Source organism: Ochotona princeps, chromosome 14, assembly GCF_030435755.1.
Source record: "Ochotona princeps isolate mOchPri1 chromosome 14, mOchPri1.hap1, whole genome shotgun sequence".
Taxonomy (NCBI): Eukaryota; Metazoa; Chordata; class Mammalia; order Lagomorpha; family Ochotonidae; genus Ochotona; species Ochotona princeps.
Genome location: NC_080845.1, coordinates 62,387,109 through 62,405,838, shown reverse-complemented (window position 1 = coordinate 62,405,838; position 18,730 = coordinate 62,387,109). Strand labels below are relative to the sequence as shown.

General features: G+C 49.6%; 1 protein-coding gene across 4 annotated transcripts in view; it reads left to right on the top strand.

Moving 5' to 3' along the window:
• Positions 1-613: 613 nt before the first annotated feature.
• FAM120A (family with sequence similarity 120 member A) overlaps positions 614-18,730 on the top strand; it is a 115,340-nt gene continuing 97,223 nt past the window's right edge. For 2 of the 4 annotated variants that reach the window (XR_009246647.1, XR_009246648.1), the window contains exon 1: positions 614-1,282. Coding sequence is in view for 2 of the 4 variants with exons in the window: in XM_058672739.1 (XP_058528722.1) it covers positions 809-1,282 (474 nt within the window). In the remaining 2 variants the exon portion in view is untranslated. The remainder of the gene's footprint in view (positions 1,283-18,730) is intronic. The other 2 variants (XM_058672739.1, XM_058672740.1) reach the window with 2 other exon arrangements.

Sequence of the window (18,730 nt, the reverse complement as noted above, 5' to 3'; positions counted from 1 at the left end):
GTGCCGAGCGCGCCCTAGCCAAGTCCCTCGGCGGTCGGGTCACCCGACAGCCGCACTACACTCGGCCGTTCATACTCTTTCCGGGCCGCCGCACGCAGCTCCGCCGGGCTCTGCGCGGGGCGGCCGGCTTGAAGAGCGAGGGCCGCCATCTTGCGGCCTGCCGTTCGGACTCCCGCGGCGGGGCGGCGGGGCGGCGGGGCGGCGGGGCGGCGGGGCGGCGGGGCGGCGGGGCGGCGGGGCGGCGGGGCGGCGGGGCGGCGGGGCGGCGGGGCGGCGGGGCGGCGGAGAGGCGGCTTCTCAGGGCGCAGGGTCGGGTCCCGGCGTTCGACGGCTTCCCGGCCGCAACCCGCTCGGGCGGAGCGTCCCCTCGGGCCCGCCCCACGCGGCCTCGGAGCGTCTGAGAAGCCGAGCCCCGAAGCTCGGCCCGCCCCCCGAGACCCCGACAAGAGGCCGCCGCTTCCTCCCGCGCCCGCTTCTCCTCAGCCGCCGCCGCCGCCAGCCCCGGCAGGCCCGGCCCGCTCGGCACCGCCTCTTCCGCCGCGGGCCGCGAGGGCGGGTCCGCGCGACGTCAGCACCGCCCACCGCGCCCGCCACAGCCCGCCCGGCCTCGCAGCGCGGCAGCGGCGGCGGCGGCAGGTCCCTCCCAGACTCGGCCCAGGGAGGCGGCAGCACATGGCGGCCGCGGCGGCCATGAGCGCGCCCCCGACCCGCCCCAGCCCGCCCTAGAGGCCGCCGCCGCCGCGCCACGGCCCCGCCGCCCCGCGCCCCGCCGCCCGCGCCGCCGCGCGCCCCCCGCCCCGCCGCCGCCATGGGCGTGCAGGGCTTCCAGGACTACATCGAGAAGCACTGCCCGAGCGCCGTGGTACCGGTGGAGCTGCAGAAGCTGGCTCGGGGCAGCTTGGTGGGCGGCGGGCGGCAGCGGCCCCCGCAGACCCCGCTTCGCCTGCTGGTGGACGCTGACGACTGCCTGCACCGCCTGTACGGAGGCTTCTACACCGACTGGGTCAGCGGCGGCCAGTGGAGCCACATGCTCGGCTACCTGGCGGCGCTGGCCAAGGCCTGCTTCGGCGGCAACATCGAGCTGCTGGTGTTCTTCAACGGCGCGCTGGAGAAGGCGCGGCTGCACGAGTGGGTCAAGCGGCAGGGCAACGAGCGCCAGACGGCGCAGCAGATCGTCAGCCACGTCCAGAACAAGGGCACGCCGCCGCCCAAGGTCTGGTTCCTGCCGCCCGTCTGCATGGCCCACTGCATCCGCCTGGCGCTCATCCGCTTCCACGTCAAGGTGAGGCCGGGGCTGGGAACGCCGGGGTCCGTCGAGCCGAGGTTCTGGGCGGAGCCCCGAGGGCTGAGGTCCAGGGGTGTCCGGGGCCGGTGCTGGGCCTGGGTCCAGGAAGGCTGGAGTCCCCGGAGACCGCTTTTGCAACTGTGCCTGGGTCCGGGGACCGATAGCCGGGAGGGCCGGGGTCAGGGCTGGGACTGTGTCGCTCGGATCCGAGGTCGGAGTTGGGCCTAGTTCCTGGGTGCAGGGGTCCAGAAAGGCTGGGGTTCGTTTGGGGCCGAGGACAGGGAGAGCCGAGGTCACTGCAGCTTCGAGAAGGTGCTGAGCTGGGGGTCGGGGCCGGACCCCGGGACTGGAAGGGTGCTGCGGGCCGGGGATCGGGGGGCGTCCGCAGTCAGTGTTGGGTCTGGGTTGGGAAGGCTGAGGTCGATCAGGCCTGAACCAGGCCTCGATGTTCCCGAGCCTTCCTCAGGTGCAGCCGCCCGGGGGGTCCCCGGAGAGCGGGCGGGGGTCCCCCGAGAGCTAGCTGGGCGCCGTCGGGGCCGGGCGCAAGATGGACGTCCGGCGGTGCAGGCCGCGCACAGTTCAAGCCCGCCTCTTGCCGGCCCTCCTGCCAGGCCTGCTCGGGCTCCACGGGCGAGGCAACACTCTGGAGGCTGGGTGGAAGTTCCGACCCGAACTCGGTGTGGCCGTGTCATCATCCCCGAGGCCCTGAGTGACTCCCCTCGCTTAGCTTCAACAGAACACTCGTTTTTCGGATTTCCGGTTCTTGGCGAGCAACAGGTTTATTTTGGAAGCCCGAGGCATAAACCGCGGTAGTTGGGGGTTGCCCGGTCCAGGGAGCTGGAAGTACTAGTACTGCCCCTGCCCTCACGAGTGTCCTAGTCGGTGACAGAAACTTGTGTAAACCAGTGCGGTGGCCTCTTGAGCGACATGGAGGGAAATCATCTACCGTTTACTCTAGTTGCAGGATTTCAAGGACTTGCAAATTTTGACAGGATAGAGTTTTTGTCAGTTTTGTGACTTTCAGAGTCTCTGTTCTTAAAGTCGTTTCGTTTTGTGCATGTGATGGAAAAAGAAGTTTCTTGAAACCAGGGGTTAAGCGCAGTTTTGGACCGTGAAGTGCAAGGTGCACCTGCAGGATTATTTTTCAGGCGTTCAGTAAGTGTTCAGTGACCTTCCACGGTGCCCTGATGGATGGAAATCAGAGCTCCTCATTGTGGGCCTCTGCCGTGCCTTTGGCAGAGGGCTCCAAGGGCTCGGTGGCTGAAACTGGACCAGTGGGAGCTCTGTGGCCCAGCTATGACAGTGAAGATAAGCGCTTCAGTGATCCTGAACTTGAGTTTTGAGGGTTTGCCTTTACGTTGCCTTTTTGAAAGGTCTATTTGGGGGACTGTTTTCCTTAGCTCTGGCCGCTCTGTCTTCCATCTTGTTGTTCTTTGATTTCTGCTTGGGATTGTGGTTGGGCTCAAAGTTTGTGAATTTCTCCGTCTCTTCCTGGTTGCCCCTGCTGCCTAGGATGAGATGGTGGTAGGTGAGGGTAAGATGACAGCGGAAGTCCCACCCAGGATCCTGTGGCAATTGGTGAGGCGGTTTCTGTGTCTGTGGGAGGAGGTGGCTGGGAAGCTGGCGATTGGCCTGTGAGCCTGGCAGGCAGGCAAGGCAGTTCTGCAGGCAAGTTCGTGTGAGAGGAAATGAAGTGTGTGCCTCTCACATTTTCTCAATTGGAGCCTGAGGCACTGAGATGCCATTTCTCTGCTGGGATCTGCATCCAGGAAAAGGATCTCAGAGTGCTCATGGTTTTATCTTGTTCAGAGATGTCAGATAGCACTTAGAGACAGGAGGAGCTTTAGTTGTTTTAGGTGACAACAACGCTGTATCCTTAACTAGGCAGGTACCACTCAAGGGAACACTGAAAATACTACTTAGGATTAGAATCAGTATGCATATGCCTGCTCACCGTATCTAGAAGAACTGTTAAAACTCTTTTTCACTGGTAGATTTTCTTTGTATTGGTCTTCCTGTCCCTACCGGGTATTTTGAATTTTGGGCAATCTATGTTTGAGTTCATCTCTTTCACTTAGGTTTCTGGGTGTGGGATACTTCTGCCTATGTTTTGCTTTTGATGAGCTGTTTAAACTCCTTTATCTCTGGCGTGATCACTTACCTGGCAACTTGATTTTTTTGGAAAATACCTGAGAAATGTAGCTCTTAAGGATTTCTCAGCAACCAAAAGAGATGTCAGGAGGTTTAGGTTCAGTGGCAGGCAAAAATAGATTCTCCCTTTCCTCACTGAGAATCCCTTAAACCTTGCAGAAGGGCTGCTTTTTAAATGGAATTTTGACAAGCTTGCTTATCGGAAGAGGGTGAAGGGACAGATTTATCAGAGGCTGGAAGACCATTAATAGTAGAAGGTGACAGCAAGGGAGATCTGTAAGCTTTAAAAAAGCAGACATAATTCTGGGTTACTTTAGAAAAAAGGAAAACAACTGGGTGCACTTTGCTAATTTCTGAAGGTAGCACCATGTTTACATAAGAATGATTTTGAGTCATTTAGAAAAAATTGGTGCTTACGTTCTGTTTAAAGGAGTGGAGCTGCTTTTAAAGAGATGCTCATTAAAATAAAGAGTGCAAAACCTTGATGAGGTATCACCGTGTCCCTGTTAGAATGACTAAAATCATAACACTGACAATCGGGCAAGGATGCTAAGCAGCTGGATTGCAGGCAGGTGGGGATGCAGAGGGGTACTGCCATGCTGGGGAAGTTTGCAAGTTTCTTAGACTCAAACAGTCTGGCTTCCTGGTCTCTGCTTAATGAAAGCTCCTTCTGTTTCTTCAATTTAAGACAAGGCAGCGGCCTCTCAGCGTCGCTCTCCAGATACCTGCAGCAGCCTGGGCTGAGTCAGGGGGAAGCTGGAGGCTAGGGATTTCCTCCAGGTTTCCCACATGGGTGGCAGTGCCCCATGTACTTGAATCATCGCCTACTGTTTTCCACATGTTCATTAACAGGAAGCTGCAGTCGGGAACAGAACCAGGTAGGTACTCTGCAATGGGGCACTAGCATCTTAACTAGCATTTTTTTTGTTTATTTGTTTTAGGATTTATTTATTGGAAAGGCAAATTTACTGAGAAGGAGAAACAGAAGAGAAGGCTCTTCATCTGCTGGTTCACTCTTCAAATGGTCGTAATGGCCAGAGCTGAGTTGGTTAGGAGCCAGGAGCTTTTTCAAGGTGTCCCACTGGGGTGCAGGGCCCCAATGCTTTGGCTGTCCTCTGCTGCCTTCCCAGGCCACAAGCAGGAAGCTGGTTGGAAGCCAGAGAAGCTGTGGCATGTACCGGTGCCCATATGGAATTCTGGTGCTTACAAGCTAATTGAGTCATCATGCTGGGCCCTTGACTAATATTTTAGCTACTAGGCTAAACCTACAACCTTGTTTGAAAAAAATTTTTTTTAAGATTTATTTAGTTTTACTGGGAAGTCAGATATGCAGAGAGGAGAGACAGACAGGAAGATCTTCAGTATGCCGATTCACTCCCCAGGTGACTGCAACGGCTGGAGCTGAGCCGATCCAAAGCCAGGAGCCAGAGCCTCTTCCAGGTTTCCCACGCAAGTGCAGGGTCCCAAGGCTTTGGGCTACCTCCTACTGTTTTCCTAGGCCACAAGCAGGGAGTTGGAAGGGAAGTGGAGCTGCCAGAATTGGAACTGGTGCCCATATGGGATCCAGGTGTGTTCAAGGCAAGGACTTTAATTGCTAGACCACCACGCTGGGCCTTAAAGAAGCTTTTGTATTAAGTGACAGAAGCTGGATTTGGAAGGTATGATTCTATTTATATGACGTTGTTGTAAAGATAAATTTATATATGATGGGTGATTATCAGAAGGGACAATGGTAGGGAGCCTTTTGAGCTTGATAGAACTAGTCTGAATCGATAGTGGTTAAGATCAGAAATATATATCAAAATAAAAAATTTTGCCATATGAAAATTTAAACATTTGAAAGATACTTGTAAATGAATTGGCAGGAGTACTATGTACTTATGGATAAAATGGAACGTTTGTCTTGCCAGCAAAGGTACCATCTCATTGATCTCTGCTGTTTTATAGGTTGGCAAAAAGGTGTAAGTTCCTGTCATCTTTGCTTAGAGAATCTGGTTTGATTTAGAGAGTATTTGTTGTTAGTATAAAAATCAAATTTTTTGTATAGAAGCAGTTTGTGTTTATTTAATTATTATTAGTAGTTGACTACGTATCAACAAATTTTATTTGGGCCCCTGAACAACCTAACTTCAACTTATTTTCATTAGTTGGAGAATTTCTGTGTTTTTTTTTTTTTAAAGATTTATTTATCTTTATTGGAAGGACAGATTTACAGAGGGAGAGACACAGAGAAAGATTTGCTGTCTGCTGGTTCATTCCACAAATGGCTGCAAGGCTCAGAGCATAGCCAGCACCTTCTTCCGGATCTCGCTTGGGCGCAGGGTCCCAAGGCTCTGGGTCTTCTGAAAGTACTTTCCCAGGCCACAAGTAGGGAGCTAGATGGGAAATGAAGCAGTTGGGACATGAACTGGTGTCCTTACTGGATCCAGGAACTGATAAGGCGAAGATTTAGCCACTGAGCCATTGCGCCTAATCTTTGAAACTTAAGTGAGCGACTTAGGTTTGTTTAAATATTGGTGACATTGGACCACTGGAGCTCTCCCTGTGTTTCTACCATAGATCTGCGGTGTGGGTGTGACCATTTAGGAAAAAGTCCTTCAGATTAAAAAAAAAAAAAGGAAATTTACTTTTCTTTGATTTGTGAAGTCTAGACACAGAAATTTTCCATCTGTTGGTTCACTCCCCAAATGCCCATAACAGCCGGGGTTGGGCCTTTCAATCCCACAGAGTCCCAAATGCCGCTTCCTAGGGTCTGTGTCAACAGGAGGTTGGAATCAGAAGAGAACCTGGAATGTGGGCATCCTAGCGGTGCTAATGCCTGCGCCAGATACCACCCAGCTTCACATCTTGAGTTTGCTTTCACTGGGATTTTGTTAAATCAGTGCTATAGCATATGCACTTGGATCTGCCCTAAAATGACAGTTGTGTTGTAAGTCAGTGGAAGAATGTGGGGGTAGGCTGTGACTGCACATTCTCCTGGGGAGCATAACGTGCTTGTGTTTGGGGCTGCTCTCTCTGGTGAACCTCATGGGGAAGTGACCAGCTGCCCTCAGAGCGGATCCCTGCCAACCCCTTCCTTACACTTGCTTTCCCCTTTAGCCCTCAGAGCCCGGCTCACCCCATTTTACACAATCTGCTGATCATGTAGTCACTAGTAACCCCTTGAAGAGGGAAGTGGAGTGCTGAAGTCAAAGTTCAGGTTCATTGTGTAAGTGCTCTGGGTGTGTCTACCTGCTTCAGGTCAAGGCAGCTTTGATAAAAGAACTGGAGCAGCAAAAGGAAAGTACCTATCAGTAGACCTAAAAACTCAGGACATTTTTAAACTTTGATTAGGAAATGCGGAAAGTTCAAATTGAACATATTGGAACTCAAACAAGGCTCCCATTTAGAATGTGCACTTTTTCTGGTGTACTGGTTTTATAACTGTAGTCATGTATTACTAAATGATGGGACATTCTGAAGTACAACATTGTGCAGTTTGATTGCACACCTTGGAGTATGCACTTAGGGTTGCTCCTGCACAAACCTGTACCGCAGATTGCTATACTGAATGTTGTAGGAAATTGTAACACTATGGGTAGATATTGTATGTCCTAACATGTCTAATGATAGAAAGCGTAAACATACTAGGCCATGGGAGTTTTTAAAATTCCATTGTGGTTTAATGGAGCCACTGTTGCACTGCTTCTGCTGTTGACTGAACTTGATTCAGCACAGTGTCTTTGAGGTTCATTCTTGTTTGTTTTTAAAGACTATATCATAGTCCACTGTATATTTGTGTACTTCATTTTGTTTTTTTCATTATAGGGTGATGGACACCCAAGTTGCTTCCGCTTTTGAATGTTTTTGCGTTATCAATAATGCTTCTCTGAGCAAACTATGCTAGTTTATGGTCTAGTACCTGCTTTCGCTTTTAATTGTATACTCAGAGGTGAAATTGCTGGGTCATAGGTTAATAGATTTAACTTTTTAAGGAAGTTGTCATACTGTTTTTCACAGTGCCCGTGTAAGCCATTTATTTTATATCATACATTATGCAGTGTTATGTATTATTAAAATACTGTCCTAATGTTTAGTATTAATGTGTTAACACTATATTTAGCAGTTGGCTTCTCTATAAGTATGTAAAAGATCATTCCACACCTGTAGTTAGAGTTTTAAATCCTTTGTAATGTTTCCATAGTGTTTTGTAATTTGTCCGATCCCTGTGGTTGGTACACTCATGATATAGATCTAAGGCTGTGCACATTTTAAACACTGTAGGCTGGTAGATTCAGCATTGCCAGACATGCAGATTGTTCAAGAAATCCAGATTTTATTTGAAATTATTCTTTTTTTTTTTTTTAAACATTTATTCATTTTATTACAGCCAGATATACACAGAGGAGGAGAGGCAGAGAGGAAGATCTTCCATCCGATGAATCACTCCCCAAGTGAGCCGCAACGGACCGGTGCGCGCCGATCCGAAGCCGGGAACCTGGAACCTCTTCTGGGTCTCCCACGTGGATGCAGGGTCCCAATGCATTGGGCCGTCCTCAACTGCTTTCCCAGGCCACAAGCAGGGAGCTGGATGGGAAGTGGAGCTGCCGGGATTAGAACCGGCACCCATATTGGATCCCGGGGCTTTCAAGGCGAGGACTTTAGCCGCTAGGCCACACCGCCGGGCCCAAAATTATTCTTTAAAAATGCCAGCTAAGGGGCCTGGTACAATGGTTTATTGGTTAAATCCTCACTTTGCAAGCGCTGGGATCCAATATAGGCGCCAGCCAGTTCATGTCCTGGGTGTTCCACCACCCTCCGGCTCCCTGCTTGTGGCCTGGGAAAACAGTCGAGGACGGCCCAAAGCTTTGGGACCCTGCACCCGCGTGGGACACCCGGAAGAGACTCCTGGTTCCTGGCTTTGGATCTGCTCAGCTTCCGCCATTGTGGCCACTTGGGGAGTGAATCAGTGGATGGAAGATCTTCCACTCTGTCTATCCTCCTCTGTTTATTTGACTTTCTAATGCAAATAAGTAAATCTTTGTTTGTTTTTTTTTTTTATAAAGATTTTATTGTTATTGGAAAGCCGGATATACAGAGAGGAGGAGAGACAGAGAGGAAGATCTTCCATCCAATGTTTCACTCCCCAAATGAGCCGCAACGGGCCGGTGCGCGCCGATCCGAAGCCGGGAACCAGGAATTTCTTCCGGGTCTCCCACATGGGTGCAGGGTCCCAAAGCTTTGGGCTACCTTCTACTGCTTTCCCAGGCCACAAGCAGGGAGCTGGATGGGAAGTGGAGCTGCCGGGATTAGAACCGGCGCCCATATGGGATCCCAGGGCTTTCAAGGCGAGGACTTTAGCCGCTAGGCCATGCCGCCGGGCCCAAAAATCTTTTTTTTTGTTTGTTTGTTTTTAAATAATGCCACCTGGGAAAAACAGAGTTTTAGGGTATATTCATTCACTCATTTGAAATGATTTAGAGAGAGAAGGAAAATTAGATTTACAGAGAGAAGAAAAGACAGACAGATCTTCTGTCCACTTCTCCTCTCCCCCAGTGGCTGCAGTGGCCGGAGCTGAGCTAATCTCTGAGTCTCTCATGCAGTTGCAGGGTCCCAAGGCTTTTGACCATTCTCTACTGCCTTCCCAAGTCACAAGCAGGAATCTGGAAAGGAAGTGGAACAGCCCGGGATCCCCGCGCATGCAAGGTGAAGACTTTCGCCAATAGGCTACTGTGCTGGGCTCGGATTTAATTTTTATTTTAAGATTTATGTATTTATTTTGAAAGGTAAAGGGAGACAGAAGAAAAGAGAGAACATGCGCACACACACAAGAGAATTCTTCCCTTGCTGATTCACTCCTCAGATGCCTGTCAGGCTGAAGTCAGGAGCTTCATCTGGGTTTCCTACATGTTGGTACGGGCTGAGGCGCTCAAAATATCTTCTGGTGATTTCTCAGGCCATTAGCAAGGAGCTGGATGGGAAGTGGAGCAGGTGTGACATGAACTAGTGTCCCTGTGGGATGCTGGCATCGCAGGTAGCAGCTTTACTCACTCTACCGTGACACCACCCTCCAGACTTATTTCTTGAGCCACCAATTTGTGATCTGAGTGATAAGGCAGATTAGTATCCTTTCTTTTCAGTCTTTACTTTGAGCTTAGCCCACTGTTTTCCCTTCCGCCTTGTTAAATCTTTATCAAAGCACTTCCAGTTGGGAGCTCCAGGGTGAATTCTGGCTCCAAGGTTTGGTCAGTCCAGTGCCAGCTGTTGCAGGTGTTTGAGGAATGAACAGGGAGACAGAATCCCTCTGCCTCTCGAATGAATAAAGAATTTTTTTTAATTAGGAAAGAAAGCTCTTCCATTTAATTTTAAAGATTTATTTATTTTGGGCCCGGCAGCGTGGCCTAGCGGCTAAAGTCCTTGCCTTGAAAGCCCCGGGATCCCATATGGGTGCCGGTTCTAGTCCCAGCAGCTCCACTTCCCATCCAGCCCCCTGCTTGTGGCCTGGGAGAACAGTCGAGGACGGCCCAAAGCCTTGGGACCCTGCACCCACGTGGGAGACCCAGAAGAGGTTCCTGGTTCCCGGCTTCAGATTGGCACAGCACCAGCCGTTGCGGCTCACTTGGGGAGTGAATCATCGGACGGAAGATCTTCCTCTTTGTCTCTCCTCCTCTCTGTATATCTGACTTTGTAATAAAATAAATAAATCTTAAAAAAAATAGAAGGGAGAAAATAAACCAAATAGAGACCAAGAGAATTATACATAAGATCAATGAATCAGGGCCCTTCTCCCTGCCTCCTTTTTTTTTTAAGACTTATTTTATTTTGGGCCCGGCGGTGTGGCCTAGCGGCTAAATGTCCTAGTCTCCCAACTGCCTCAGGACCCTGGGTCCCCAATGTGGAGCATGCTGCAAGGGTTCTGCTCAAGTGTTTTTGTTTTTTTTTTAAGTTTTTTTTTTGAATTTTTGATGATCTTTATATAGTTGATTAGGGTACAGTGGATCAAGGTCTAGAGAAAAGCGAGTAAGGTCATTTTTTTCCACATTCTCTTTTTTCCTTTCTGTATCTGGGGGAAGGGGATGATAAAGGAAGAAGCCATACCCAGCCTCCCAACTATCTCGGGGGTCCCCGACGTGGGGCATGCTCTGAGGGCACTGCCCAAGTGGTTTTGATAATTCAACAGTTCTGAATTGCTGCCAGTCTCGCCACTCCAATCATGATGAAATCTCTAGAATCCACTGGCTGAGATAATCCACCTTAGAGTCTCCATTTGCCTAAATTTTTACTGCCAACGCTTGCTTGGAGTAGTTGATCAATTTGTTCTGTCCTCTGCCCTCTGCCATTGTACCAGAGTATCCTCTGGAGGCTCCAATGTACTGCCATATCCTCCATGTGCATTTGGATATGTTGTCCGCTGCTCTGTCTGAGCCACTAAGGAGGCCCAGCTCTGACATAAGCACTCCATAATCAGACCATGGAACCTACAATTTTTTCCATGGCTGGGGTTCTGAGTCCAGTGGTTCAGTTGGGAGGCCTAGTTTTAACACATATACTCTACGGTTATACCACAGATCCTGTAATTCTCCCCATGTTCTGGTCTAGCGGTTCAGTTGGGGATCCCCAAACAAGCCTTGTCTGAGGTGATCCCAGACCTGACTCTTGTGTGTGCCTGCCAGTATGGAGTCTGGCTCAGTCCTTCAGCCACTTGAGGCTATGCACACACTGGTAGTTGGAATTGCGAAGTCAGTTCTGTCTCCAGCCCTATCTCTTACACAAACTAATGGATGCTGTGACCCACCCCTACCTAGCCCACTGCATGCTTGACCCTCACCTGTAGGAACTGCAGCCTAGTCGGAATAACCCCTAACAATCCCCACCAGACCTGTCCCCAGCCCTGGTTCCTGCACATCTGTATGTGCAGCAGACGGGTCCAGTCTGTTCCACATCCCATTCAGCTCTTTTACACATCAATGGATGTTGGAGTCTAGTTCAACCCAAGTGACCCCATTGATGCTGATGAGGTTTACCGCCTTTCTGGTGGCGCCCTCCAGCAGCCCTGGTTCTCATGTTCATCAGTGGGAGCTGCAGCTCATTAGAGGGGTGTTCACAGTTTTCCTCCTGGGCCCACTGTCAACCCCAGATCTTGTACTTTCCAGGTGGTTCTGCAGTCTAGCTTGGCAGGACTTGCCCCTGTTCCCAGCACTTGCCAGCTGATGCTACGGCAAAGCTCAGCCACCTACATTTATTCTTGCTCATGCATGCACCAGTGGAACGGTTGCTTAGCCCAGTCTGGCTTTCCCCCAACCCAGTTCGCATGCAGGCCAACAGGTGTTGTAGCCCTGTGCAGCCTGGTCTGCCCCCGTCCCAATTCTCACGCTCACCAGTGGGAGTAGTGGTCCAGCAGGGGAGCCCACGTTGTCCCCCCCCACTGGACTCACAGTCTCCCCATCCTGTGTCTCATGCATGCTGATGGGTGCTGTGGCCCAGTCTGGCATGGCCTGCCTCACTTTGGCATTCATCAGTGGATACTGTGATATGGCTTGGCCCTATCTTCCCCCCAGTTCTGGCTCATGCTGGTGAGTGCTGCAGCCTAGCCCAGCCCAACCTGGCCTGTCTCACACTCCATCCTGGTTCTCACATCTGCCAGTGGGTGTTACAAACTGGCCTAGCCTTGCCTGCGCCCAGACCTGATCAGCATATATGCTGGCAAGTACTACAACCTGGCCTGTTTTGGGCTGCTCCTTGCTTTGGTTCTTAGGTTCACCTGCAGGGACTGTGTCCTGGCAGAGGAGTTCCCCAAGCTCCTCTATTAGATCTCCTTCCATTGGCAGATCTCATGCATATCAGTCAGTGGGTTCTTGGCCCATCCTGACCTCGCCAGCTCCTGTCCTAGCAGGAACAGGGGCTTTGCCCAACTGGCCCACACCCATTGTGGTTCTTACTGCTGGATGTTACAGCCCAGTCACATCTAGTCCACGCCCAGACCCAGCTCACGTAGTTCACCGGGTGCAAGACCTAGCCTAACCCGTCCTACACCCACCCTGGCTCTCACGGGTACCAGCAGGTGCTGGACTCTAGCCCAGTCTGGCACACCCCACATCAAGTCCACACCCATGCTGAGGGACACTGCAGCCATATCTAGCACAGTCTGCCACCTCATTGCAGCTTTCAAGCTCACCAGTGGGAACTGCAGCCCAGCTGGGGCATCCCTTAGCTCCCCAATCAAACTTGTTCCCAGCCATAGATCTTACATGTGTTGATGGTTGCTCTGACACAGCCTGGCATAACCGATCACCTGGCTTGGCCTTTGCCATTGGATTCTGCAGCCTGCCATTGTCTGGCCCGCCTATCCCCTAGTCCTAACTCTTGCTGGGGGTGCTGCAGTGTAGCCCCAGCCATTTTGCTCCCATCACTGGCTCAAACTGATGGGTGTGATAGCCTAGCCCAGCATGACCTGCCCCCTATCCTGGCTGCTGCACATGCCAGTGTGCTAAGGTTTGGCCCGGCTCTGCCTAGTCCACCCCCCCTCCCCAACCAACTCATACACTTGCCGATGGGTGGAGTTACCTGGGATTTAGAAAGAGAATACTTCATGTCCCCAGTTGTTGGCATTTCTCAGTAGTCTTGGAGTAGAGGAGCTTTTTTTAGGGAAATGATAGATTTTCCATGTTGGCATTTTACTGTTTAGTGAGGGAAGTGTCCTGGAGAGCTTGATGTTAGAGGGGACTCTTCACAAGTGTGAAGTGCCCCTCGGGAGCTGTGGAACTGTGACAATCTCCTGAGCATATAAGGAGTATGCAGATGACACTGTCTGAAGTTGTGTTAGCTCTGAGATTCTTTAAATTTCCTTTTAAAAATGATTGATTTATTTATTTTCAAAGAGTAACAGAGGAAGAGACAGTGAGCAAGATCCTCTGTCTGTTGGTTTATTTCCCAGATGGCTGCAACGGTTGGAACTGGGACAGGCTGAAGCCAGGAGCCAGAACTTCTGGGTCTCCCATATCAATGTAGAGGTCTGAGGACATCTTCTCTTGTTTCCAGTTCATTGGCAGGGAGCTGGACTGGAAGATGAGAGCCAAGACACAAACCCACACCCATGAGAGAGTCTGGTGCTGATGGTGACAGCTTTGCCAACTAAATCACCAACCTCTCCCTGAATTCTTACCATTAAATGTTGGTGATGAAATTTTAATGAGAATAAAGCTGCTAGGTTTTAGATAGTGTCATAGGCTAAATTGATTCTGAATACAAATAATGTGGATATTTCCTTCTATTTACCTATTTTTAAATTTTATTTTTAAATTTATTTTTATTGGAAAGGCAGATTTATAGAGAGAAGGATCTCCCGTCTGCTGGTTCACTCCCAGACGGCCTCACCGGCCAGAGTTGAACTGATCTGAAGCCAGGAGCCAGGGGCTTCCTCTAGGTCTCCCATGTGGGCAGAGTCCCAAGGCTTTGGGCCGTCCTCTGCTGCTTTCCCAGGCCACAAGCAGGGAGCTGGATGAAGGGTGGAGCAGCCAGGACATGAATTGGTGCTAATATGGGATCCTGGAGCATTTAAGGTGAGGATTTGGCCACTGAACCATTGTGCTGGGCACTATCCGTCCACTCCCTTTTTAAAAGATGTGTTTATTTGAAAGGCAGAGTTACAGGAAATGAGGGAAAAGTAGAGAGGGATCTTCCATCTACTGGTTCACTCCTGTATTGACTACAAAGAGTGGGGTTGGGCTAGGCTTGGGTTAGGTGGAAGCCAAGAGCCTAGAACTCTATCCACGCCTCCACTGTGAGTAGCAGGGGCCCAAGTACTCTTGCCATTTTCCATTGCTGTCCCAGGCATGCCAGCCGGGAGCTGGATCCAATGCTCAGCAGTGGTGACTCCAGGGTAAATCCATTAGGGATTTCAGTGTTGCAGATTGGCATTCTAACCCACTGAGCCACAATGCTAGCCTCCCTTTTACCGTTTTATTTTTTAATATCTATAAAGTTTAGTTCTACTGTTTAATGAACCACTCCTTTATTTTTTAAAGGAAATAAAAAGTTTTATTAACCAATAAACATTGAACTGAATTTGCACATTACATGCAATTTGATTAAGTCACAATGACTAAAACTCATCTTTTTATCTAGCCTTGGCAGGTGTCCATTATGTGGATAATATGTCAGTTGTTATTATCCAGAAGGAAAAATAAAACTGCTTTCTGACAAGTAGGAAGTTCTGTTTTAGACTCCAGGTTAAGACATGATAACAAGACTGATATTCTGTGCCCGTTAAATAACAGCTGTTTCCAGTCTTCCCTTCATCTAACCTCTGGCAGTCATCATTTTGTTTTCTGTTTTGTTTCTTTTCCTTTTTTTTTTTTTTCCTAAGGATTTATTTTTTATTGGAAAGGCAGATTTATGGAGAGGAGAGACAGAGAGGAAGATCTTCATCTGCTAGTTCACTCCTCAAGTGGCTGCAATGGTCAGAACTGAGCTAGTCTGAAGGCAGGAGCAAGGAGCTGCTTCTGGGTCTGCCTTGCGGGTGCAGGGAGTCAGCATATATCAGTGTGTCAGCATAGTTGCTTATTTATTTATTTTAGTGAGGGGAAGGTAGGGAATGCCAGCTGGGACCCACCACTCCGACCCCTAGATGGAGGCGCTGCAGAGTGCCCTGGGAAGGGGGTCTGGGATTTATTAGAGTGTGGGCCTCTAATAAACCCTCCAATTCCTGCCAGGGGAGGAATGACTGTGTGTGTGTGTGTGTGTGTGTGTGTTTTAAACCCAGCTACTGCACTTGCAGGTGGGTGAGGGAGCCAAGGTGGGGTTTAGAGGAGGAAACCAGAGCGCATGCTTGGGTCAGGCCAAGGCACCTACCCATGTGGGAAACCTGGGCTGGGCTAAATACCATTGCCCACTGCCTGCTGGCACACACATAGACTGGGGCTGAGGGTAATGCCTGGCTGGGCTAGGCTGCAATACCTGCCTGTGAGCATTGGAGCAGGTGGTGGGCCACATCAGACTGGGCCGGAGCACCTGCCAGAAGACAGGAGAACTGGGTTTGGGGGCAGATTATGTAGGGGACTTGTAGGCTTGTCTCTGGGACTGTAGCACCTGCCAGTTTACACGGAGAGCTGGGATCTAGCCTGCCAGGCTGACCCATAGAACTCACCTGACAGAAACCCACATGACAGGAGAGGATGGGTGTGAGGGACCCTGCGTCTTTGAGCTGGTGTGAAAGGAATCTGAAGGGAACAAATCCATATTTTTCTTCATGCCAGCAGATCTATTTATGACAGCCTGTAGTGTTTCGGGCCCTTTATGAAAAGCACGAGAAACCTTTTTCACATAGCTTACTCGGGAATAAATAGTACTGACATTTATCGAGTGCTTCCTATGTGAGAGTGATTCTTAGCTGTTTCGTGTAGTTTGTTTAATCATCCCAGCTATTTGGTGAAGGAGAGGAATGCTGTTACTTTGGCGGATGGAGGAAGGGGGTGCAGTGGAGTTTCTCACCTGGAGGAAATGCAGATCTTCGCTCACTGGCTGAGGCTTTGCATCCTTCAGTCAGTAATGGTGCTGAATTTCCTTTGCAGGAGGTTGCCCAACCAATATTTTTTAGAAATAATAAATAATCTGTTTGTCAAATAAGTTTCATAAGTTTTTACTCAGTAATGCTTGTGTAGATGCCGAGTTTTATAAAGATTCATTTTATTTTTATTACAAAGTCAGATATACTGAGAGGAAGAGAGATAGAGAGGAAGTGGAGCTGCCGGGATTAGAACCAGCGGCCATATGGGATCAAGGCAAGGACCTTAGCCACTAGGCCACGCTGCCGAGCCCTTATATGCATTTTTTAAAGATTTATTTTATTATTATTATTATTTTTTTTTTTGGAAAGTTGGATATATAGAGAGAAGGAGAGACAGAGAGGAAGATCTTCCATCCGATGATTCATTCCCTATGTGGCCGCATCGGCCGGAGATGCTCCAATCTGATGCTAGGAGCCAGGAACTTCTTCCGAGTCTCCCTCACAGGTGCAGGGTCCCAAGGCTTTCGGCCGTCCTGGACTGCTTCCCACAAGCAGGGAGCTGGATGGGAAGTGGAGCTGCAGAGATTAGAGCTGGTGCCCATATGGGATCCTGGCCCAGGCGAGGCAAGGCCTTTAGCCACTAGGCTACCGTTCTGGGCCTTAGAAAAAATTTTTTTGGGCCCGGCACAGTGGCCTAGCAGCCAAAGTCTTTGCCTTGAACACAACGGGATCCCATTTGCGCACCAGTTCTAATCCCAGCAGCTCCACTTCCCATCCAGCTCCCTGCTTGTGGCCTGGGAAAGCAGTCGAGTACGGCCCAAAGCCTTGGGACTCTGCACCTCTGAGGGAGACTTGAGGTAGGTAAGTTCCTGGCTCCTGGCTCTGGATCGGCACAGCACCAGCCGTTGTGGTCACTTGGGGAGTGAATCATTGGACGGAACATCTTCCTTTCTATCTCTCCTCCTCTTTGTATATCTGACTTTGCAATAAAAATACAGAAATCTTTAAAAAAATTTTTTTACAACATTTTTAATGATGAATCTTGAAACTGTTGCCCAGGAATCTGTGATTGATTCATATTAGTACTTTTTGGGACCTGCTGTGGATTATTTTGCTGCAGCTTGAGCTTCTCAGTGCTAAGGGTAACACTGGGTCCCAGGATGAGGCTGTGGGTAGGCATCTCTCATCTGACTGTCTCAGGCTGGTGTTGCCTGGTGCACTGGCTGCACCAAGGAGGCCTCAAGGAGGGTTGAAGTGGCTGTTCCTCTGGCTGTGCACAAAAGTTTGTGGTTTTAATTCTTTAATATTTTGGGGCATTTTTAAAAATGTTATTTTTATTTGAAAGGTAAATTTTTACAGGGGAGAAGAAGAGACAGGGTGAGAACAGCTTCCATCCATTGGTCTACTCTTCAGATGGCTGCAAATGTCAGAGCTGAACTAATTCAAAGCTGGTAGCTAAAAAGTCCGCATCTCCCACGTGGGTGCCTGGGCCCAAGGCCTTGGCTGTCCTGTGGTGTTTTCCCAGGCCGTAAACAGAGAGCTGGATTGAAAGTGGAGAAGCGAGGACACGAACCAGCGCCCGCATGGGATACCAGTACTGCTAGTGGAAGATCAGTGTGCTGGGGAGTGGGGGGACATCTTTAGTTGTGTTTTGTTTTGGTACTTCTGGTAGATGTGGCAGACATGGCAAATGTAAATGCAACTTTTGGTGGGGAAGATGGTGTCTTGAGTCCTCAGCGGGGCCTGTCAGGCTTGGGTCAGCTCAGAATGCAGTGTGAACTACCTTTGTTGGGAGAGCTCACCCGCCAAAGGTAAAGACTGCTTGTAAATTACTAATTTGGTAAAGTTTAGCATTTTAGGTTGTTTACAACATTATAAAGATGTATTAGTCTTCTCAACTTATATTTATTGGTTTTTATTCACTCCTAAAGTTTAAAGTTAAGTTCAATTAAAGTTAAATTAAAACTAATAAATACATTGTGTGTATGCAGCCTGAACCAGGAGCTGGAAGGCTGGGGAAAAAGAGAGGCAGATACTGAGGTGAGGAGAAGGAGGAGGCTAAAGAACCTCCAGTCTGCCAGGCTGTAGTTTCCCAACACACAGTCCTTACAATTAATTTGTATTTCTAAGTGAATAATTTCTTAAGTTCCAGAATCTTGTTCCGATTCCATCCACACTTTGTTTTGTTTTACAGGAAGCAAATCTTCCACTAGGTTTTTTACCAGACTTTCTTTGATAATTTTTTTTTCTTTTGAAGGGTTTATATACTTGTTTTAAAGAGATCTTTCATCAAACAGCTGACTGCAGTGGCTAAAGGCTTAACTAGGCCAAAGCCAGGAGCCAGGAGTTTCTCCTGGTTCTTCCACGTGGTTGGCAGGTGCCCATATCTTTGGGATTGTTTCTGCTGCTTTCCCAGGTCATTGACAGGGAGCTGCACTGGAAGCAGAGTAGCTGGGATTTGAACTGCTTACTGTATGGGAAGAAGGTGTCACAGGTGCCTTCCTATTTCACCCCAGCACTGGCCGCTTTGATTTAAATCTTCCTTTCTTTTTCTTTCTTTCTTTTTTTTTTTTTTGTGATTTTTTTTTTTTTATTGCAAAGTCAGATATACGGAGAGGAGGAGAGACAGAGAGGAAGATCTTCTGTCCGATGATTCATTCCACAAGTGACCACAATGTCCGAGCCAGAGCCAGAGCCAGGAGCCAGGAACTTCCTCCAGGTCTCCCACGCGGGTACAGGGTCCCAAGGCTTTGGGCCATCCTTGACTGCTTTTCCAGGCCACAAGCAGGGAGCTGGATGGGAAGTGGAGC